The 19,697-nt window shown below is 57.9% G+C and overlaps 7 protein-coding genes across 7 annotated transcripts; 2 read left to right on the top strand and 5 right to left on the bottom strand.

The window, feature by feature from the left end:
- Positions 1–154: 154 nt before the first annotated feature.
- LY79DRAFT_593282 (uncharacterized protein) lies at positions 155–1,961 on the top strand (the record flags this gene model as incomplete). The annotated part of the gene is made up of 3 exons (XM_060561535.1): positions 155–1,180; positions 1,286–1,450; positions 1,512–1,961. The coding sequence occupies 3 exons, from the start codon at positions 155–157 to the stop codon at positions 1,959–1,961; spliced, it is 1,641 nt and encodes a 546-aa protein (XP_060409988.1).
- A 1,011-nt stretch (positions 1,962–2,972) lies between these two features.
- On the bottom strand, positions 2,973–4,421 carry LY79DRAFT_367077 (uncharacterized protein). The gene is made up of 2 exons (XM_060552792.1): positions 3,802–4,421; positions 2,973–3,732 (listed from the first exon to the last, which is right to left on the bottom strand). Exons 1-2 carry the CDS (start codon positions 4,032–4,034, stop codon positions 3,054–3,056), a joined length of 912 nt encoding a protein of 303 aa, XP_060409987.1. The 5' UTR covers positions 4,035–4,421; the 3' UTR covers positions 2,973–3,053.
- Positions 4,422–7,859: 3,438 nt separating this feature from the next.
- On the bottom strand, positions 7,860–9,557 carry LY79DRAFT_523820 (uncharacterized protein; the record flags this gene model as incomplete). The annotated part of the gene is made up of 6 exons (XM_060555574.1): positions 7,860–8,182; positions 8,312–8,485; positions 8,601–8,692; positions 8,776–8,978; positions 9,111–9,356; positions 9,498–9,557. 6 exons carry the CDS (start codon positions 9,555–9,557, stop codon positions 7,860–7,862), a joined length of 1,098 nt encoding a protein of 365 aa, XP_060409986.1.
- Positions 9,558–10,210: 653 nt separating this feature from the next.
- Positions 10,211–12,373, bottom strand: LY79DRAFT_523825 (uncharacterized protein; the record flags this gene model as incomplete). The annotated part of the gene is made up of 3 exons (XM_060555575.1): positions 10,211–10,550; positions 10,721–11,752; positions 11,823–12,373. The coding sequence occupies 3 exons, from the start codon at positions 12,371–12,373 to the stop codon at positions 10,211–10,213; spliced, it is 1,923 nt and encodes a 640-aa protein (XP_060409985.1).
- A 978-nt stretch (positions 12,374–13,351) lies between these two features.
- On the bottom strand, positions 13,352–15,170 carry LY79DRAFT_639679 (asparagine synthase; the record flags this gene model as incomplete). Its single annotated transcript, XM_060562322.1, has 4 exons — positions 13,352–13,423; positions 13,480–14,016; positions 14,066–14,485; positions 14,541–15,170. 4 exons carry the CDS (start codon positions 15,168–15,170, stop codon positions 13,352–13,354), a joined length of 1,659 nt encoding a protein of 552 aa, XP_060409984.1.
- Positions 15,171–16,084: 914 nt separating this feature from the next.
- LY79DRAFT_523799 (3-hydroxyacyl-CoA dehydrogenase) lies at positions 16,085–17,137 on the top strand (the record flags this gene model as incomplete). The annotated part of the gene is made up of 1 exon (XM_060555573.1): positions 16,085–17,137. The coding sequence occupies one exon, from the start codon at positions 16,085–16,087 to the stop codon at positions 17,135–17,137; it is 1,053 nt and encodes a 350-aa protein (XP_060409983.1).
- An 895-nt stretch (positions 17,138–18,032) lies between these two features.
- On the bottom strand, positions 18,033–19,084 carry LY79DRAFT_593276 (uncharacterized protein; the record flags this gene model as incomplete). Its single annotated transcript, XM_060561534.1, has 2 exons — positions 18,033–18,463; positions 18,523–19,084. 2 exons carry the CDS (start codon positions 19,082–19,084, stop codon positions 18,033–18,035), a joined length of 993 nt encoding a protein of 330 aa, XP_060409982.1.
- Positions 19,085–19,697: the final 613 nt, after the last annotated feature.

The raw sequence follows: 19,697 nt of genomic DNA, 5'->3' as shown, positions 1-19,697 counted from the left end.
TCATCGACTTTCTTCGCGGCGCCACATCGGACCTGCTGGGGTTCATCGTCTCCAACACACTCCGTCATACACACACACACACACACACACACACAAACGCCCACCCCAACATCCACCCATACTGCAGTTGCGTTTCTGCGCCGTTCATCTCAGGATGCTCGAGCCGCTGCGTCCAACGCCGATGGCGCTCACATCAGAAAGGAAAGATGAGACTAGACCGGTCGAAAATGAGAACCGAGATGAGATGGAAGCCACGCCGTCGGCGACGACTCGGCACGCCGCCGCTCGGGATGCGCAAACAACGGCGACTGGCGCCGCACCGGCCCAGCCACCACCAGCCCCGGCAGAGACTCAGCGCGCTGCCGTGTTCGGGGCCGACAAGGCGAAACGGTCGACTTCCGCGCAGTCTTCTTACAAACGCCAGTTCTCCCCGGCAACCTCGCGATACGTCCTGGGCCGTCTCCACCAGGCCGCCGGTGACAGCAAACCATCCTCGCCCGCTCTCGTCGCACCAGCAGACGAACGGCCCCCTGCGACGCCCACCGCCGCCGAGGAAGCTCCTCCTCTGCACTGCCCCGTGGACCTGTCCTCCCTGCCTCGCACGCTTTACTTGCCCGACGCGACGCCCGCCGCCTCCCCCTCAACAACCATACTCGGCCCGCCGCCCCCCGCCGGGACGAAGCGCAAGCGCGCGGCCGAACACGAAGGCGGCCCCCGGAGACCCGTCAGCCTCACCCCCGCCTACCCGGAACCCGAGATCCTCCGACGGCCCATGCCCAGGCCGCCCACGAAGCGGAAGCGGACCAGGGACGACGGCAACGGCAACCCCATGTGCGCCAGGTGCAAGCGCACCTCCTGGACCGACGCCAACCTCATCGTCGCCTGCGTCTCCTGCGGCGAGGCCTGGCACCAGCTCTGCCACGACCAGCCCGCCCTCCTCGCCCCGGGTGGCGGCGGCGGGGGGGGGTTCCGGTGCGCCACGTGCGAGGACGAGGAGAAGGAGCAGGCCGAGTACCAGCGCCAGATCGCGCAGTACCGCGAGGCAAAGCAGGAGCAGGCCGAGTGGCGGAGGCGGCAGAACGACGTCGAGCGCAGGCGGGAGAGGCGCCTCGCCACGCTGCCCGAGTTCCCCGACTCGAGAATCATCGGGTTCGAGGGCGGCGATGCGAGCCGTGAGGAGGTACGTTTCACAGGCGCTCTCTCTTTCTTTCTTACACACACACACACACACACACACACACTCACACACACACAAGACCTTTGCTAATCGTCATTCTTGTCACAGAGAAGAGAGTACTTTGAGAACCTGAAGAAGAGCGACCTCGTCAACCTGCTCATCTTCAGCAATGACATCTACCCGGGTCTCCTCGTCGACCTGCTCGTCTCCGTCTCCAAGAGGCACCCGGACCTACCCATCTTCGGGTCCCCGGACTGGGTGCAGCCAAAAGCCGTATGTAACCCCTCCCCCCCCCCTCGATGAGAAACACAACACTGAGACCCCATCGACCCAGCCACGACAAGAACCCCAGCGCCACCGCCAGGGCAACCACGCCCGCCTCAAGGTCCCCAAGCAGCGCTCCAAGACGGGCGGCGTGCGCAAGATCCTCAAGACGACGCCCGTGGCGCCCGCTGCGGCGGCCGCCGTCGCCGGGGTCGCCGGGGCCGACGGCGAGCAACAGCAACAACAACAACAACAACAACAACAACAACAACAACAACAGCAGCAGCAGCAGCAGCAGCAGCAGCAACATGATGAGGACGAGTACGACGACAACGGTGACGGCGATGACGATGACGATGCCCTGCCCGAGTCGTGGCCCAAGGCCGGCCACGGCCTCTACGCCAAACTGAAGCCCGAGAGGGAGGACCCGCTGCTCTTTGACGACAACGACGAGGAGGCCTTTAGCCACTTCATGGTCGACGACCAGGGGAGGCAGGTCGTGGAGCTTCTCGCGGCGTGAAAAAAAGAAAGCGGGACCCGGTCCGGGAACGGAGAGTGTTGTCGGCGATGAACGCCGTCGACGCTTTGGAAGGGGGGCGGGCAAACATTCAACGTCACGGGGGGGCCCTACATGTATTTGTATACGCATTTGCGTAAAGAAAAAAAGAAGAAGAAAAGAACTGAAAGGTTCCCCCCCTCCTGGCCGACAAGACTTGACGGATCCTTCGATCAAACCGCCTGGAGGAAAAGTACCTGGCCGAGAAGCCCTTGGGGGGGAAGACCCGCACAGTTCAGTCTGTCTGCCTTCAATCACCGGGCAGGAAGCAATAACGCTGTCAGCAAACGCCTTCGCGACGCCTGACGGCCGCGAAAACCAGGCCCCTGCCTGACACACACAACACAACACAGCCCTCACTGAAGGAGCTCATGGCCACGACCCGCAACCGTCTTCGCGTCGCCCGAGCTGAACCCGCCATCCGGGCTGGCACCCTGCCCGAGCCCAACGATTATTACAAATCTTGTAGAGGAGGGCCATTAAGGACTTTGCCGAGGACGGTCGGTGATATTATTTTTCTTTTCTGTAGATTTTGATACCCGTAGCTTCCCCACCCTTCTCCCCTTGCTGCACCTTTCATCATAAACCTACCCGCATATCACCCTCTCTTACAAAGTACACCGTGCATTGCATTGCCGTAACGCCCCCCCGGGGGAGGGACGGCGGAGTAATATACTCGACACGTTCCCCTCCCTCAAATATCCCGGCAAATCCAGGCGGGCCCACCCACCCGACGACGACGACGACGACAGGGGGGAACTGCCGGGACAAAGGTCCATGCTTTTCGGCTCGCAGAGGCCGGCGACGTAGGGCGGATAGAAACGGCAAAGTAAACGCAACACCACCGGACGGAGTAGGAGGTCGAGGGGAAGGTGTCGATCTGTGCGTCGCATCGCCAGCGTCGCACTTCCGTCCACGCCCACTCCATCTCCCCCCAGCAAGCCAGTACGACGGTTTGGTCTATCTTGTGTATTATCATTGATTATCATTATATAGTACACGTATCATTGTCTCTACATCGATCTGTGCGCGCCTTCCGGCCCGTCCCCCCCCTCGTCATGCCGGCCTCAGGAAGACAGGCGGCGGCGGCGGCGACGCACTCCTCATGACGGTCCCGGTCCCGGTCCGGGCCCCCGTCACCATCCCCATGTCCGTCGTCTCCGTCCCGCTCGTGACGATAGAGTTCACGCTCACACTGATGCTGCTCTTGACCCGCCTCGTGCCCATCCGCGGGGGCAGGCTCACCCTCCCGCCGCCGCTGCCCGCGTCCTCGTTGACGGGCCTCGCGGCCTCGACGTCCATGATGGTGACGATGCGGTTCGGCGGCTCCTCCGCCGTCGGGCTGACCAGCCGGTGGGCGCTTACGCCGGGCGACATGGTCTCCTCGCGATGGTCGCGGATCGCCCGCCGCGCTCGGCCCCCGTAGCGCTTGACCTCCTTCCCGAGCCAGTGCCGGCACAACACGACGAAGAGCAGGTCCCAGAGGCCGATGCCCCAGAGGAACATGTAGGCCAGCACGCGCCCGTGCATCTCGGTCATGTCCCAGTAGGTGAAGCCGGGGGCAAAGACTTCGCCGAGGGCGATGTAGACCCAGAAGACGACAATGGCCGAGGCGCCGACGATGAGGCGGAGAAGCAGGGCCCAGCCGGGCCAGGCGTCATGGGCGTGGACGATGGAGCGGGCGTCAAGCAGGACGTCGACGGAGAGAACCACGAGGAGGGCGATGGCGGCTGGGCTGCGGTATCGCTATTAGTGGGTGCTGCCTGAATGGACGCGAGTAGACGAAAGGGAGCTGATGACTTACCCGGTGCGATTTGCAATTGGGAGCGGCACGTTGTAGAGAAACCAGGACATGATCCATAGCAGTATTGAGGCGCCGACGACGTGGGCAACGTCATTCGCGATCTGAGCTCGGAGGAGCCATAGCTTGAATTGACGCGCCTGACGGGCGTTGGGACGGCGAGGCCGTCGGATTCGGGTTCGGGATTGGACTGGCGGGGGGATCGTGAGCGGCGGAGGACGGTGGGGGCGTTCCATGGTCGTGGTGGTGGTGGTGGTTTGGCCGCCGGGGCAGAGCGGGCTGCGTCTTTCCAGGACTCGAACGGCGAGGGGAAGGAAATCGACAGCCAGACGGGAAGAGAGATATCTTGATCAACGACCGGCGGGATGGGAAGATGGAAGTTGGGGGAGCGGGCGAACGGCCTTCAGCATGGTCCCTTCAACAGTGTTTGGGTGGTATCCTTTCTTCTCCTATCCCCTCCTCTCTTACGCGGTTGGTGGTGGTGGTGGTGTTTTGGTGGTGTCCCTCGTCTCTTAGGTTTTCGATTGGAGATTGTCCGGCATGCCAGTGACGGGGAAACAAGGGGAGATTGATTAAAGACGCAAGCAAAGTAAAGAAAGCAAAGATTGGACAAAAGTCAAATGAATAGACCTGGCACTAATGACCGACGCGGCGGCTGTCTCAGACGGGAAGTAAAAAGCCCGAGAAAGCGAAAAGGAAAACAAAAAAAAAAAGTGTATCTATATAGGGCGGGATGACACAAGGGAGGTGGTATTGGACCAAGACGGACGTCGGCGTCCTGGAACGGGGTTAAGACGGCACACGGTGTTCTAAATTTCCAGGAACCAATACGACTGAATCCGAGGAAGTGAAGGTGAGAAATGAGGGTACACCCAACACAATAATGAGCTCGAGGTGGTTGGTGGTGGCGGCGGCGGTGGTGTCGATGTGATTCTGGTCTGGGTATGCTGCTCTGCTTGAAGATTTTCCGGATCTGAAAAATTGGCCGTCCGCTTTCAGTCGGGTCGATGATCATTCATGGGAGGAACGCAATGGAGCGCTGGACGGGAGACACGGGCAGGCCGACGTGCAAGCCGTGACCAGGTTCTCAAAACCGCGAATGGCGACTGACAACGGCGATCCCGAGGCGAGGAATTGGGATGAGAGAGGAGAACTCGCAGATGGCAGGACGATCGCCGGGGATGAGGCAGGACGACCGACACCAGACGAAAACCGACGAACTCTGAAATTCCAAACAAAGCAATGAAACAGAGGGTGGAAGAGGGTTGCCCTCGTGGCTCTTCTGAGAGCGAGACGTCTCATTTTGAGAGCCGTGCAATGGGCGCAGGCGCCATTTTGCGTTTCTTTTACTCCGGGGGGGCTGGCTTGGCTTTCCGGCGCGTTTTGATGTGATAGAGCATCAGCATCAGCAACCCAACAGTCGCATCGCGTCCCCGAACGCATGCTTCCCAAGACCGGCCTCGTCCTCAGTCCTCAGTCCTCAGTCTGCTTGGGGCATGCATCGTCCAATGAACCCTGCGCAGATCATACCCCCTACCCATGCACCTTTGCATCGGAACTCAACGCGGCCCTGTGCAGTAGTGGAGTCCGGTTTTCAGGAGACTGTGTGAGACAACAACAACAAAGGGGTAGTAGCCATTTCAGCGGGGCCGCACGACGGACCGGGCTGTATTTGAGCCCCCCTTGACCCCCGTCGCTCGCTGGTGGGCGGGCGGATGGGCTCCATCTGACGCCAAGCACATCATCGTGGGGTGTTTATTGCAGGGAGGACCTTGACTGTCGGCCAGTCAGTCACCCGCAAGTTTTTGGGTGGGTTCGGGGCTCGGACGAGTCTCAGACCAGATGAACCGCAAGAGCAGTGCGTCTGGACTGTGGTATTCTGGGAGCCCCCAACTAATAATCTGTCCTAGCCGCCGTGTTGCCCGGGAACGAGAGGCTCACCCATTCCAACTCACCTCGGCCCGACACAGAAGCAGGAGATCAAGAAGAAGAGAAGAAACATGTCATCGAGGAATGAGGAAAGAGCGTCGTCGATACCTGTTTGACGTGTCTCGATATCATACCGTGAGCATGGTGGCCATTCGACGCTCACTGCCATCAAATGCGCTTTCTGGGCCGTTGCGCTGGCTTGCCTCTCCCCACAGACACTCCCGGGCGCCGTGCACGATGGGCAGTCCTTGCCAACGGCCCATGGCATTCGACGGAAGGAAGCCATGTTGATCCCATCTTCTCAACACCATGGGAACCTGGAAACGAAACCCAGCTCACCGTTACGTTGGAGGGAGTACCCTAGGCCCCAGCGAGTTTTGAAATCACGGCGTGTATGCTAGTTTGACGATCTTAGTTGCACCACTGGGCGAAAGTCGTGCGCTGCCGCCTTGTTCTGTGGTCGCTTGACCTTGGATGCGAGACAGCCGCCCGTACAGGGCCAGGGAGCCTCGGCCTCCACAAGACTGTCTTGGTTCTTCGACGCCGGGCATCTTCTGGCTTCTTCTTCTTCTTCTTCTTCTTCTTCTTCTTCTTCTTCTTCTTCTTCTTCTTCTTCCTGGTGTACGATCCCGCCAGCGCGGACGTCCCCTTCTTCGCCTTTTTGGGACGGTTGGTACTGCCAGAGAGGCGCTGACCCCGGTGCATGCATATGGGGTGGTCTCGGCGAGTTTCGGCGTGCTAGATAACTCGTCCAAATCCTTCGGATCATGTTTTCCGTCACTCTCGGACGTGTTCTCGAAAGGCGGTCGCCTCGTGCACCATTAGGGGAGGGAGGTTAAACCTCGGCGGGCAGTAGTAGCTCGAGATGTCCCCTACCGTTGGCCCGATGTCACGTCCTTTTGCCAGTGGCCTTTTGCGTGCGCATTCATCCTCGAGCTCTGCAGACCTGGGCGCCCCCCCCTCCCTCAATCGGTGATGCGCTTGCATGATTTTGGCTTTCAGAGGTTTCTTGGAGAGAATGGCACTCTGTGACACCGGATGCCGCCGTATCTTTTTTTGCTTGGTCGGGTCCGCTCCCGCTCCCTCAGCAGCACGAGGAATAGCACTGGGCTCGGCTGTGTTTCTCGCGAGGATTGCAGGACTGACGTAGATCCCGTCGCTGCCAAGCTCTTCTGCACGTCACGCACTGCTTTCCCATGGCATCGTGCGGAGCAATGGGGTCCGAATGCAGCCCAATCATACATGGAATCTTTGGTCTGAGGTTCGGGGCTGCGTCGGCGCCCACCGGGAAGCTAGAGCATAGTCTCTCGCGTCGGTCAAAGTTTCTCTCTGCAGTATCGCCAGTGTGCTCCCCTCCCCCGACGCTGGGCAGGGGACTGACCGCCATCAGAGCACTCACCGTGTTTTTGGTTTCGGCCTCGTGGGTCGCCTGTGTTGGAATCTTCTGGTAGAATTTTCGTGGCCTTCGGGTGGTGTGTCGTCAACGAAAAATCATCACTGCGACGCGGTCGAAGAAGGATTGCAGAAGCGAAGCGGTGCCGCCAAACAGCTTTGATTCGATGCAGGGGGGCGGAGGTAGAAGTAGAGGGGGGGGAGGTCAGTGTACCTTCCCTGAACCTACCTACCTACCAACCTAGGTATCCGTACCTCCCTCCCCGTGGAAGGCAGGTCCAAGTGTACCTTCCGGAGGTCCTGGATCGCGCCTGCCACACCGGCCGCCACGGCGGAGTCGTCGGGCCAAGGCTCCGGGGAAAGCTGGATGCCCCCATCGTGTCTACTACTACTACTACTACTACTTGACCGGGGAGACAGCCAACTAATTACGCCAAGCCACCAGCATCATCAGCATTCCATGCTGGTCCCATTTCCATAATGCTTTGTTTGTAATGTTGGTCCACGTGGATAAAGAACGTATCGCAATCTTCCCGACTCTATAGGCGTACATCACAGACCAAGACCTGGCGCCAAGGAAATCAATCGTGTTACTCTGGTGAAAAGGAAGGACCGGCCCGCTCCCCGGTGTCGATTTTGATTCTACGCTAAAAGTTTATATACTAGGTCCGAGCCGGAGAGACTGAGAAGAAAATACACGAGAATGCAGACCCCAGCAGCCTAGCCGGGCGCCCTCTCGTTCAATCGCAGATGCTGTGATACGGGCCCCGTGCCTTGGGACTCGACGCGGCGAACGCCTCGACGTCGCAGTGCCCCTCCTCCGCGATTCGGACTGCGACGAACTCACTATGCGCCTCGCTCCTCGACGACGACGCCTCGTCGCCAGAATGCGCGCGCTGCAACGTCGTCCCCGAGAGCCCGGAACGGCCTCCGATCTCTTTCGGCGTCGTCTCGGTTGACGAGCGGGACGAGCGGGTCCCCCAACTGTACGACAGATAGGGCCGCAGCGGTGGCAGGCAGGCGATCACAAGGCCGATGTTCACGTCGAGAGCACTCCAGAGCTCTGTTTGTTGGGGTTTGTTAGCCAGCCACTAGTCGAGGGCAGAATGGGGACCCGACCCTGGTCCCAACAAAGGGGAAGCATCAGGGGGCGGAGGGGAGGTTCGCGGAAAAGAAACCCTCCTCAACGTACCGATGATGGTGAAGGACCGGAGATTCCCCCGCGAAGGCGACAGCTGGATGCCCAATACCCGTGCCAACGTGACTCCCAGGTTGATGAGCCCTATCAGGAAGGTACAGTAGGCGCTGATCTTGACGCTCTGCTTCAGTTGGAGCCGGTATAGCACGAGGAAAGGAAGGAAGAAAACTAGGGAAAGTAGGTCAACTGTTAGAAACATGCACACTTTAGACCCGTCTCTGCCAGGATGACGGGGGATACGGAGAGGGGGAGGGGGAGGGGGCTGATTTGTTTCGAGACTCACTCGCAATGTCCGCGGCGAAGTTCAACGCCCACGCGATTTGGAAGAGACGAAAATAAATGTCCGCAGGACAGGCTACTGCCGGGTCGGTAACCCTGTTGGAGACAAGTCAGGAAAGGCGGCCTCCTGAGAAGAAGCGAGGGCAGACCGGGCCAACACAGAGAGAGGAGAGCCTCACCAGTTTCCTCTCAGCGGTCTGCAGATGAAGAATGTCGTCAAGATGGTCGCGGTGTAAGCGCAGCCGCAGTATACTATCGTGGCCCACAGGATCCTCCGCCGCGTCTTCATAAACGGCGGGAACAGACGAGCGTAGAGTGTCAAGAGCGCCGCCTTGCACAGGTAAAACGCCGTGAAGAAGGCGAACTGGCTGGCCCATTGCAACTGCCCGACGAAGCCGCGGGTTAGCATGCCTGTATAAAACACAACCCCTCTCCGTCCTCTCCTATCGGGGCTGGCTCGGTGTATGTATGTGTGTGTGTATGTGTGTGTGTGTGTGCGCGCGCGCTCGCTCACCTTCCAGACAAACTCAATCTTGTCAGATGTGCCGTCATACCCCTGCAGGGTGAAGGCGACGTCGGGGCGTAGCACGTCCAGGTCGAAATACGCAATGTCGAAAGACGTAAACGCCGCGCAGGTGATCCACGCGGCGCACACGATGAGGTCGCTCGCGTTGAGCGGGAGGCCCTGGAGGCCGATGCGCAGGTAGATCCGGGCGACGATCAGGAAGGCCGCGATTCCGACCAGCGCGAACTCGACTGCCTGCTCGTAATCAGCCCGGGAAAGGGAAAAAAAAAAAAAAAAAAAAGAAAGACATAAGGGGATAGGAGACGCGGTAGACAAGGGGTTTTCCCTCTTTGGTGTTGGAGACGGAGTGAAACGGCGGCCGGGTCGAAGACTTACGAGAATCAAAACCGCAGGCGGTCCGTTAAAGTCCAGGGTGTTGTTACTTGCGGAAACCATCTTTACGGGAGGCCCCTCCAAAACACATTTCTTCTTCTTCTTCTTCTTTTGTTGAATATCGAGACATGATCCTACGCGTCCCCAACCGTCCTTTTAGTAAAAAACCCATGCCCCATGTCTTAGACGGTCCTCGACGTAAAAATTCTTTTCGCATACTTTTCGTTTTTTTCCACTCTGACGGCACTGCCCAGCAGAAAATGGCCGCAAGCAGCTGGATCCCCGGCACCCCAGGATCGCGAACCCCCCACTGCCCATCGGCTACGGCCGCCACCTTCCAGTCCGTCTAACCGGAAGGGGTTTTTGGACATACGGAAATGGCGACAGCTTGGGTCCCGTCCCAAAGCAGCCGGAGCTTCTTCACCGTCACCCACTCGCAACAGGGCTGTGACACATAGGCTTGTCCATGATACTGCCGGGTTCGGTAAGGCTTCTAGACATAAAGGAATAAACGACAGCTGAATCAACTGTTCAAACGAGACCAGGCGGTTGTAAAACCAACAGACCAGTCATCTCGGATACCCCAACTAACACACGTCGTTTGTTCTACTTAACGAGTGCAACTTCACGTCGCACTAAAAAACTTGGAGCTTTGTCTCCGCTCCAGACTGGCGGGAGTGCCCCCCTCCGCGTGCAGAAAGACGCCTACCTTTAAGCTAGAGGCCAAGCTTCCAACCGTGGTCCGTCATGCCCAGCCGCCAGGCTATCCCGGGCCCCCTCTCGACGATATCGTCGACCTCGCGCTGGTGCCGCTGCTGCCCCAGAGAGATCTCTAGTGCCTGCTTGTCCTTGGAGTTGATGGCAATAAACGCCTGCAGCGTGCAGCTCTTCACCACGCCAAGTCCCGCCCGCTTGGTCCCCACGATAGCGGTGGCCATCAACACGACCGAGAGGGCCACCTGTGAGGATATGAAGGTGAGCCAGGGCCACCGGACCTGGACGAACGTCTCGGCGGCCAGGGCCTTGCCCGTGACGTTGGTTGCGTCTTCGGTAATCCTGTACACGGCTTTGTGGTCAGTCGTTTTCTGGCTCGAAAGAGCATAAGAAACAAGAATAGATGGAAGGCGTCAACGCTGTACATGCGAGACATGGTAGCATCAAAACGTGACGTCTACATCGACGAAGCCAAGGTGGGGGGGCAAAGCCGCATGAGAAAAGAGCCTTACCGGTTCGACAAGCTCCTCGCAATGTTATTCGTGATGTTCGCAATCGATTCATTGATGACGGTCTCCTGCGAGACGTTCGGCCGCCCCTGCGACTCGAGGGTCTCGGCCCCGTACTGCAGCGCGGCCAGGTACCGGGCCGGCGCCAGCCCGAGCGTGCTCGGGTCGCCGCTCAAGTCCGCGTATGAGCCGTTGAGGGCGTACGCCAGGCTCTCCGTCATGGCAGCGAGCCCCGTTCCGCCAAACGGAAAGTTCCCGGCTCCGAGGGGGTCCCGGATGGCCGGCAGCTCGCGCCGCATCTCCGTTCCCGGCAGCGCCACCGACCCCGGCTCCACATCGGTCGTGACGTCCGCTACCGCCCTGGACTCGACGTTGTCGGCGAAGGCGAGGTTGTACGTCTTGGCGCAGAGGTAGAGCACCGCCTCCGCAGCGCCAACCGTCTCGGTGGGGCTGTTCCGCAGCGAGTACAGGACGGTGAAGTTGAGGAGGGACGCTTCCGGGTGGACGTCGGAGGCGATGGGCCGGCTCGTGCCTCGCAGGACGACCATACCCTGGTAGTTGCCGGTCAGGTTGGCGGAGACCCCGTTCGGGAGCTTAGCGAGGACCAACGACGGCGGCGTGGGCCTCTTCTTGACGGTGACGTTGAGCGAGTCTGTGACGTTCCAGAACTTGACGCAGACGCTCAGCGAGCTGTATGCATCCCACCTGCACTCGCTCGTGGGGCAGCGTGCCGGGCTGAGTGGGAACTCCTGCGTGTGGCTGTAGCTCAGGCCCTCGAAGATGGACTGCTCAGTGTAGTGCTGCTGGGTGACTAAAAGAAACCGGGTCAGCGACAAGAGACCGTCGAGGCAGACAAGATGGGCCTTACCACCCGCGAAGACGTTGGCGGTGCTGAAGTAGAACGAAGTCGAGCGGGACACGACGGCGGTTCCCTCGACAGGCGTGAGGCGGACCGGATACGTCACCACGGACTGCGTCAAAGTCGAGGTGAAGATGGCCGAGACGAAGACCACCATCGAGATGGCACTGGGAGACCTATTTCCGAGCGTCAGCACAACACAAACTGCATTCCCCTGCCCTCCGCATCAGAACAGGGATAGCATACCAGCCCCTCGTCGTCTTCAACAACTGCAAACTCCCCCACGCCCCACGGCTGGCCGCGTCAAAGTCATGAAAGTCCTTCAGGGGCCGCGGCGCGTCGCGGTACCAGAGCCACTTCAGCTGTGAGACACTCTCGGAGACGGGGATGACGAAGGAGGCCCGCGCCAGGGTCGCGAGGAAGGCGATCAGGGTGTTGAGCGTCAGTCCGAGCGGCCAGCGCGGCAACGGCTGGTTGTCGAATCGGCTCAGGACCCCGGCGAGGGCGGCGACCGAGGCGACGCTCACGACGCACCAGAGGAGCTCCGGCAGCCACCCCAGCAGCGACGTGGCCCATGGCTGCTGCTGCTGCTGCTGCTGCCGAGCCGTGCGGGCGAGCGGGGTTTCCTTGTAGGACAGATGGGGCTTGGTTTCCGCTGTCTCTGGCGCGTAGGCCCATCCGGAAGAGGGCGGTGACTCGGCTGAGGCGCGTTCCGTGCCGGGGAGTGGATTGTAGGAGGCGTCCGAGCCGCTCCAGAAGTGAGCCGGCGGCAGTGTGGGCGCCACGCCGGCGTCCATGGAACTCATCAAAATTGCGGGCTGCTCAGATTGCCCCATTCCAAATCGGCCTTCTGCCGAGTCGGCGGGTTGCATAAGCGGCCTTCGGTCATTGGTGAATGAGTTCGATTGTTGCGTGCCGTATGGACGAGACCTTTCATCGTCCGGTGGATATTGAAACCTATCCATCGCTGGGGGCACGATTGGGAGAAGTCTCTGGTCGAGGAGAAGACATTAATCGGTGGGCTGGTCCGAGATTCTGTAATAGTTGCAATCGACTATGCAGAATTCAAGACGAGGGTTCATTATCAAGCATACATACGGATATTTCTGAAGAGACAAGAGTAGATAGATGCATCTGCTGTTTTGTAGGCTGGTCTCAAGGCAGCAGCGCATAGGGATCACAACACAGCCGTGGCCGCCCCACCGGGCAAGCCCTGACAGGTCAATCGTGTCTCTCAAGCAGGGGGGCTCAGTGTAGCTAAGTGATGCAGCCAAGCCGGAACCAAGACGTGTTAGTGGCACAACGTAAGGCACACTGCAGATAATGAACGGGGAGACGGGATGACAGGGGCGCGGTTAGCCTAAGTGATGCCCAATGGCGGTAGGATCAGCCTGATCGTCTTGGTACTATTAATGGTGACACGCGACTCTGCAAACCAGGACTCAGCGAACAAAACAGTATCCTCAACCGGGGCGTATTGCTTTCTGGACTCGGGGGAACATTCGCTATAGCCATGTCTAAAATAACGGGATATCAGCCTTCTCTATCAATCGAGCTCACTCTGACTGTTCGACTCTACTCTGGCTCAGACTTGCCTTTACGGCGTCATTGCTAACGGTCTCGTTTGAAGCTCGACTGCCTGCCGCGAGCAAAGGGTTACTGCAAAGCAGAAACGCACAGTTGCTCGCATCAGCCTTCGGGCGACCGTCAACTCGGAAGTATCTGTGTATCATCACCGCCAGCCTCGGGAAGCACTAGCAACCCGAGGGTCGAGCTCAAGGGGCAATGAGCGTTGTCCCTTTTGTCTTGCCGCTTTCCATCTTGGCTGTTCTCGAGCCGAACTGAATCTGGGAGGTGGTTAGCTACGAGGGTTCCGCGAGAACAAAATCGACCAGCTTCTTACCGCTCTCTTCTTCTCCCGCGCAACTGACGCCATGCCGAGCTCTTCAGCGAGCAGCCGCAACACCCTCTTCCCGGGCTCAACCTCGGCATCTGCTTCGGTAAAGCCGAAATCGCACTTCGCCCAGACGGGGGTTTCGATTGACCACTTGACGAACTCCTCGTCGAGGTAAGGGAACCGCACCTCGCGACCCCAGTGAGACATGGCCCTATCGTCGCGCCCCAGGTTACGCTTTCCAAGTCGACTGACGTCCAGCTTGAGCTCGTCGAGCAGACCCGCGTGGCCTCTCCTCGAGAAGGCGGTGGCATGTCGCACGTAGCCACCAAAGAGTTCGTCGGCACCGAGACCGGAGAGGAGAACTCGCGCTGGTGTGGCATAGTGGGTGGCAGCGTCTGATGGATGGCGTTGCGACATGCCCAGGCCACGAGCGGCAAAGTAGAGGGCGTATGCGATGGAGAGATCCATCTCAGTGTTGTGGGGGTACATCAAGGAGATCACTTGGCTCCGATGAACAAGCACTTCTTGGTAGGGAACATCCACCTGCGAGGGGTCAGTAGAGGCCTGGTCGACGGTATGGGGGAGAACTTACGGCAACAAACCTCCAACGGCGGGCAGGACAAACAGCGGCCAATTCGGCGAATGACTTCCTGCCAGTGACCCTGTCAGGACACGCCTCGTACAAGCTCAGACCATCGGGAGACTGTTCGGCCTTGGCTGCCAGACGCGGATTCTCGAAGGCGACATTGATCAAGTCGATGCCCTGTTCAGAGGGCAGAAGATCGCTTGCCATACGCGCAAGAACTGTGCAGTCCAACCCGCCGGAGAACAGGACCGCAACTCGCGTGTCGTTGTCCGCCTCACGAGCCGGCGGTTCGGGGACGTTCAAGACGCGCAGCTTAAGCGATTCTGCCAATTGCTCCCGCACCGCATGGACTGACGGTGACGACGCCGACAGCGGTTGAGTGTCCGGGAACGGCAGAGTCATGTTAAAGACGCCGATGTTGAGAACCTGAAATGGTAAGTAGCAAAAACGAATGATGATTCGTGAAAATCGTCGAGCTTACCGTTTCCGCCTCACCTGGTGTCCATGACCGAGGGGAGGATGGACTGCTCGGGTCTTGACTCCATCTTGCCAAGTCCAGTACGTAGATGCCATCGGCCTCCACCTCGGCCCATTCCGGCGACGTGCTCTCGGCAATGCTGGAAAACCGTAGCCCCTCCTGTTGATTCAATAGCAAAGACCGTCGACCGAGGCGGTCGCGACCGTAGTAGATGCGAGACGCGGCGGCGTCGAAATAGACAAACGCGAAAGGCCCCTCGATGCTGCGCAGGACGTTCAGAACTTGATCCTCGCTGGCATCGCGGCCACTAGCCGCTGTGAGCAGTGAGAATACCGCCTCGCCATCGTTGCCTTGAACGGGTGCGCCCGCAATCTTCCAAGCTTCACCGTTCCAGCAGAGAACAGACTGAGAGGACGCGTCGTGGAATGGCTGCTTGGTGACGTGGTCACCGCGCAAGGCCAGGACGGTCGACGTAAAGTTCAAAAAGACCGGCTTTGCATCGGGGCTCGAGGTCCTTGTCTGGGACTGAACCTCGCCAAGATGATCCGGGCCGCGGCTGCACAGGCAGGTCCTAGTAGTCGCTGGCAGTGACTGGAAGCCTTCGCGAGAAACGCTGACGTGGATGCCACACATCACGGGGCCAGCGTGGTCACAGTAATTGCTCCCCCCTCAGTATATGAACTTTAGTGGGATGTCCGTTTTCGTTAGTGTCGCATGTTTGGTTGGGATTGGGGTGATCTTGGATGAGCTCTCTGCGTAATCTCGTCAGTGCCCGAGAGAAATTGGCCGACGGAATTTGTTCGGGAAACATAGAGAGGATCCACACCCGCCCAATCAGGAACAGCCCCACCATCCCCTCTGGGTATTCGTACCTTCCCTCCCATCATCACAGGCACATAATCCACCAGAATCAATCATTGCTACTCAAAGGAATGTGAGGCGTTCCTATGATTGATGTCAGAGACATTCACCTTCATGAAGAACAATGGCATGTTTGGCATTAGCATGTCATTTGAACTCTGTTTCTAATACATTACAGTGTCTCGACTTGCCTCGCTCTCCCCCAACGGCCCGTCACGCATTCTAGCACCCATCACACGTTGAGTCTCCCTATACATGACCTCCATCAAGAACAACACGGCAGATGACGCGGAGAAGCGGGGTTTGCGAGTCAGAGCGGCATCGTACCCTAGTGCAAGTCATCATGCTATTCCGGGGAGATCTGGGGAAGTTTCCCCCAGTTGCGTTATGCAACAGGGACTCCAGCCGCGAAGAACCGGGACTTGGCCATCGCAGTCAGCCCAGCGTTGGCCGACTAACATCACGCCACTCTCCGGCCCGTCTCCATCATGCGACGCTGCCATCATTATCGGCCCAGCGGGCGAAACCATGGCGACGGGATAAAACAGACCCATTTTCCCAGACGGAAGAGACCCGCCAACATCTAGCAAGCTAACATGGCATCCAAAAGAACCTGTCAACAGCTATGGCGCGCTCATCCCATCCGAAACGCTGGGACGGTGGCCAGACCATTACCAGCGGCGGCGATGATATTCACCTCAAGACCCCTTCTTGCAACTGCTTGCCGCCAACCAAGTTTTCGTCCATCTTCACGTCAAACTCGCCAATACTCGAGTCATTCTCCCCAGACAGCCACGCCTGTGGTAACTCCGAAGTGGACGCCACCCAGTGACCCCACATCTCGACCAGTGGTCATCCTTGGTGCGGGGGTCCTCGGCCGGCGGCTTGCCGTGATGTGGGCCTCTACGGGACGACCCGTCATTCTCCATGACGTCGATCCCGGAGCCCTGGCCTCGGCCATCGTCTACATCGCCGACGCCCTCACCACCGTCTGCTCGGTGCGCGAGACACACCCCGGGCACGTCACGACCAGCACCGTCCTTGAGAATACCTGCGCCGCACGCCCCTGGATGGTCATCGAGGCGCTCCCCGAGGACCCGGAAATCAAGCGCGCCATGCTCGGCAGGGCCGATGCCCTCGTACCCGAAGACTGCATCTTGGCGTCCAACAGCTCGACCTGGCCCACGTCGGCCCTGAGGAACCTGGTCACCCGCCCGGAGCGTCTTCTCAACACGCACTACCACCTCCCGCCCCGCAACACCTACGTTGAGCTCATGACCTGCGGCGCCACCGACCAGAACCTCGCGCCCTTTCTGGAAGCCCAGATGCGGAGCGTCGGCTTCACCCCGCTGGCGCTGCCCCGCGAGTCCGTCGGCTTCGTCTTCAACCGCATCTGGTCCGCCATCAAGTCGGACACGCTGCGCGTCCTGCAAGCGGAGCTGGCGTCGCCGAAGGACATTGACGCCCTCTTCCGCGACTTCTTTCACGCCGAGAAGGGGCCCTGCGAGAAGATGGACGAGGTCGGTTTGGACACGGTCTGGCAGGTTGAGAGGAACCGGCTGGGAATGGGCGTCCTCGATCCGGCCAAGGCAGGATACACGGACTGGCTGGAGGAGAACTACGTTTCGAGGGGCAGGCTAGGAGAGAAGACGGGAGACGGGCTGTACTCGGCCAAGGAGAGGAGCTTGCTTGCAGAGAAGAGGGCACTGGTAAAGTCGTCGTATTCGAAGCTGCGTTAGCAGTTAGCACTGCAATCCGAATTGTACACATCGTCCCCTCCCCCACGAAAGTCGAAAGCTTGCCAGCTGTGTCCATCCAGCAGTCTACATTGATGCTGGACATGTTTGCCAAGCTCGAAGGGAAATCCAACGAGTTGTTATTGCGAGAACGGACGATGTTCGATAACACCGCCGGACTTGTCAGCGCCTTCAACATCGTCCATGCTCGGGAACATAACGCCGAGAGCGGCAACGACAGGGTGTTGGACAGCATCCACCGATTATCTGCTCTAATCGACGAAAAAAACCGAGTTGCCGAATCCGACGAAGCTCAAAACATCGTTGATGATCTCGAAACACTTCTTCGGCAGATGGACACAGCCATCCAACACATGGAATCGGCGAAGCTAACAAGCCATAGGATAAACTTTTGGAGCGTGGAGAAGGAGCATCGCAAGGAAATGCTGTGCTCCGTAGTTCGTCAGGTACCAAATCGTGCTTATAGGCCGACGTTATCCACTCAGTGGAAATGTAACAAGAAGAAAAGATAACACCGAGCAGTTAAAACAATAAACTAAAACCGCTTCGACAGCCCGGCATCAATGCACTATTCTCGCCCCATTCCAAGGAGCAGTGACGTACCTCCCGTTTCCAAATTCTGGGAGTAGAAATTGATGCATCCGTCTCTGCTATAGCCCTCCAAATTCCCTACTAATGAGCATTGACTTAACCGAAAAGAGTTGTTTTCTTATTAACCTGTAAAAGAAATACAAATAGTGATGCCCATGTACTCATCTGGCTCACCTCGCCCATCTTTACCAGAACTAAAAGCACTGACAAAGTGAGCAGCCGAGTAAGGCGGCTGAGCATAAACAATAAATTGTGCTGCCATTAGCGCACAGAAAGACAACCAATTTCAATGAGTCTCGTACCACCCTGAGATTTCAGCTTGCTTCTGGAAGTACTCTTGCTGGCTGGGGCTCATCTTAACAGTGTCATCGGTGAAGGCTCTCAGTGTGTCTGTCCTCATGGCGGCGGCGCGCATAGAGCACTCATCATGGCCTGGAAGTGTGTGCAATCTCATCAGGTTGACAGTCCAATAGACTTTGTTGACAGAGTGCGGGTAGCTCGCCAGTTCATCTGTCAAACAGGTAATGCCCGGATCGATGCCGATCGACTTGCACTCTCTGATCAACGAGCCAAGTAACAAATCCGCACATTCTTTTGCCTTATGATTTCTAGAAGAGTACTTGTTGCATACTTGGCTGCTCAAAGCTTGCCTCGCTGCTTCTCGTACTGGCTCCAGGACGCCCTTCAATAAGGCCATTTGCGTTACGGCGATAATGTCTCGTAAAAGTTAGCCTTGCTCTTCATTAATAGTTTGCACTTCACCACGAGTAACTCACCCAAAATACCGGAGAATCTGATTTGAGCGTTGTAAACAGAGTCCCTGTCTTCGTCTTTATTCCCAATGCAGAAGCCAATTTTGCCATCGTTAGCGCGATACCTGGCCAGTTCAAGAATAGCCCCCTCGAAGAGCTCCTTTGCTCCAATCTCCCTGGTTATCCACGCGAACATCAATGTATCATCGCCGAACTTGACATCCTTGGTCCTGGGGATCCATCTGCGAAGGTAAGGGCGGAAGAGGTACGTCATGCTGTATTTGTTGCTAAGGACCAGAATTTCGAATAGCTCGGGTATGGTAACATGGGTTGGGACGATTCGGTGGCAGCCGTGGGCGATAGCCAGGACGGTAGTCATTGGCAGAAGGTTGTCTTCAGGGAGCTCAACGATCCACTCTTCGCCCTCCTTCTGGGACTCCTTGAAGGGACCGAAGAGCATCTTTTCGAAGATGACTGAAGCGCGCGCCAGAGTTCTGGAGCAGATACGTAGATCCTTTGTATAAGGGGTACTGAACCTTAAGATAAGGTCGCCTCGCTTGTCGAGATCGGTGATTTTTCTGGCCATCTTATATTGACGAGATTCGAGACGGCTATTCAAGAGTTGAGATGGTGTTCGGTAAGAGCTTTCGTGTATGAAAAGTGAGGGTTGGACTGAATTGGCGATGTAGTAGAGAAGAATAAAGGGAGAGTCGAAAATGAAAGCTGAAGTTGCTCGTCTCAGTTGTGTGTGCTTGAAAATATGGGAGAGGGATGGTCTTACAGGCGCGTAAGCAACTAGTATATGGCCCTAGAGGTCTGTATCTCCGATATGGTTTGCCTTGCCACAAGGTTTAGGGCTTCTATGATTGAGGCTCTCCGCTGTAGACAGACATTTTGTTCAGAGCCATCCCCAGTTTGGACAAAAAGCCCATGTTCCATGGTACTGCGATGCATAGATTGACCTGAAGAAATAGTGTGGTAGTCAACTGAGTAACTAACCTACCAACCAACTTGCCATCTAACTTAATCCAACAATGCCTGACCCTCGGCCATGAAACCAGCATCCTGTCCCAGATAACGCATGCCTTCCTTCTTTTTCTCGCTTCCCACCTTTATTCCATTTAGACACGTTCATTGTTCTATTCAGTTTTCTGGAGCAGTCGTTCGTTTGAGGTTCAGCCTCTTACACCGCCTTATTA

This window comes from Colletotrichum navitas, assembly GCF_030913465.1.
Source record: "Colletotrichum navitas strain CBS 125086 chromosome Unknown LY79scaffold_75, whole genome shotgun sequence".
Lineage (NCBI taxonomy): Eukaryota > Fungi > Ascomycota > Sordariomycetes > Glomerellales > Glomerellaceae > Colletotrichum > Colletotrichum navitas.
The sequence above is the reverse complement of the archived record's forward strand: the minus strand, read 5'-3'. Positions and strand labels throughout refer to the sequence as shown.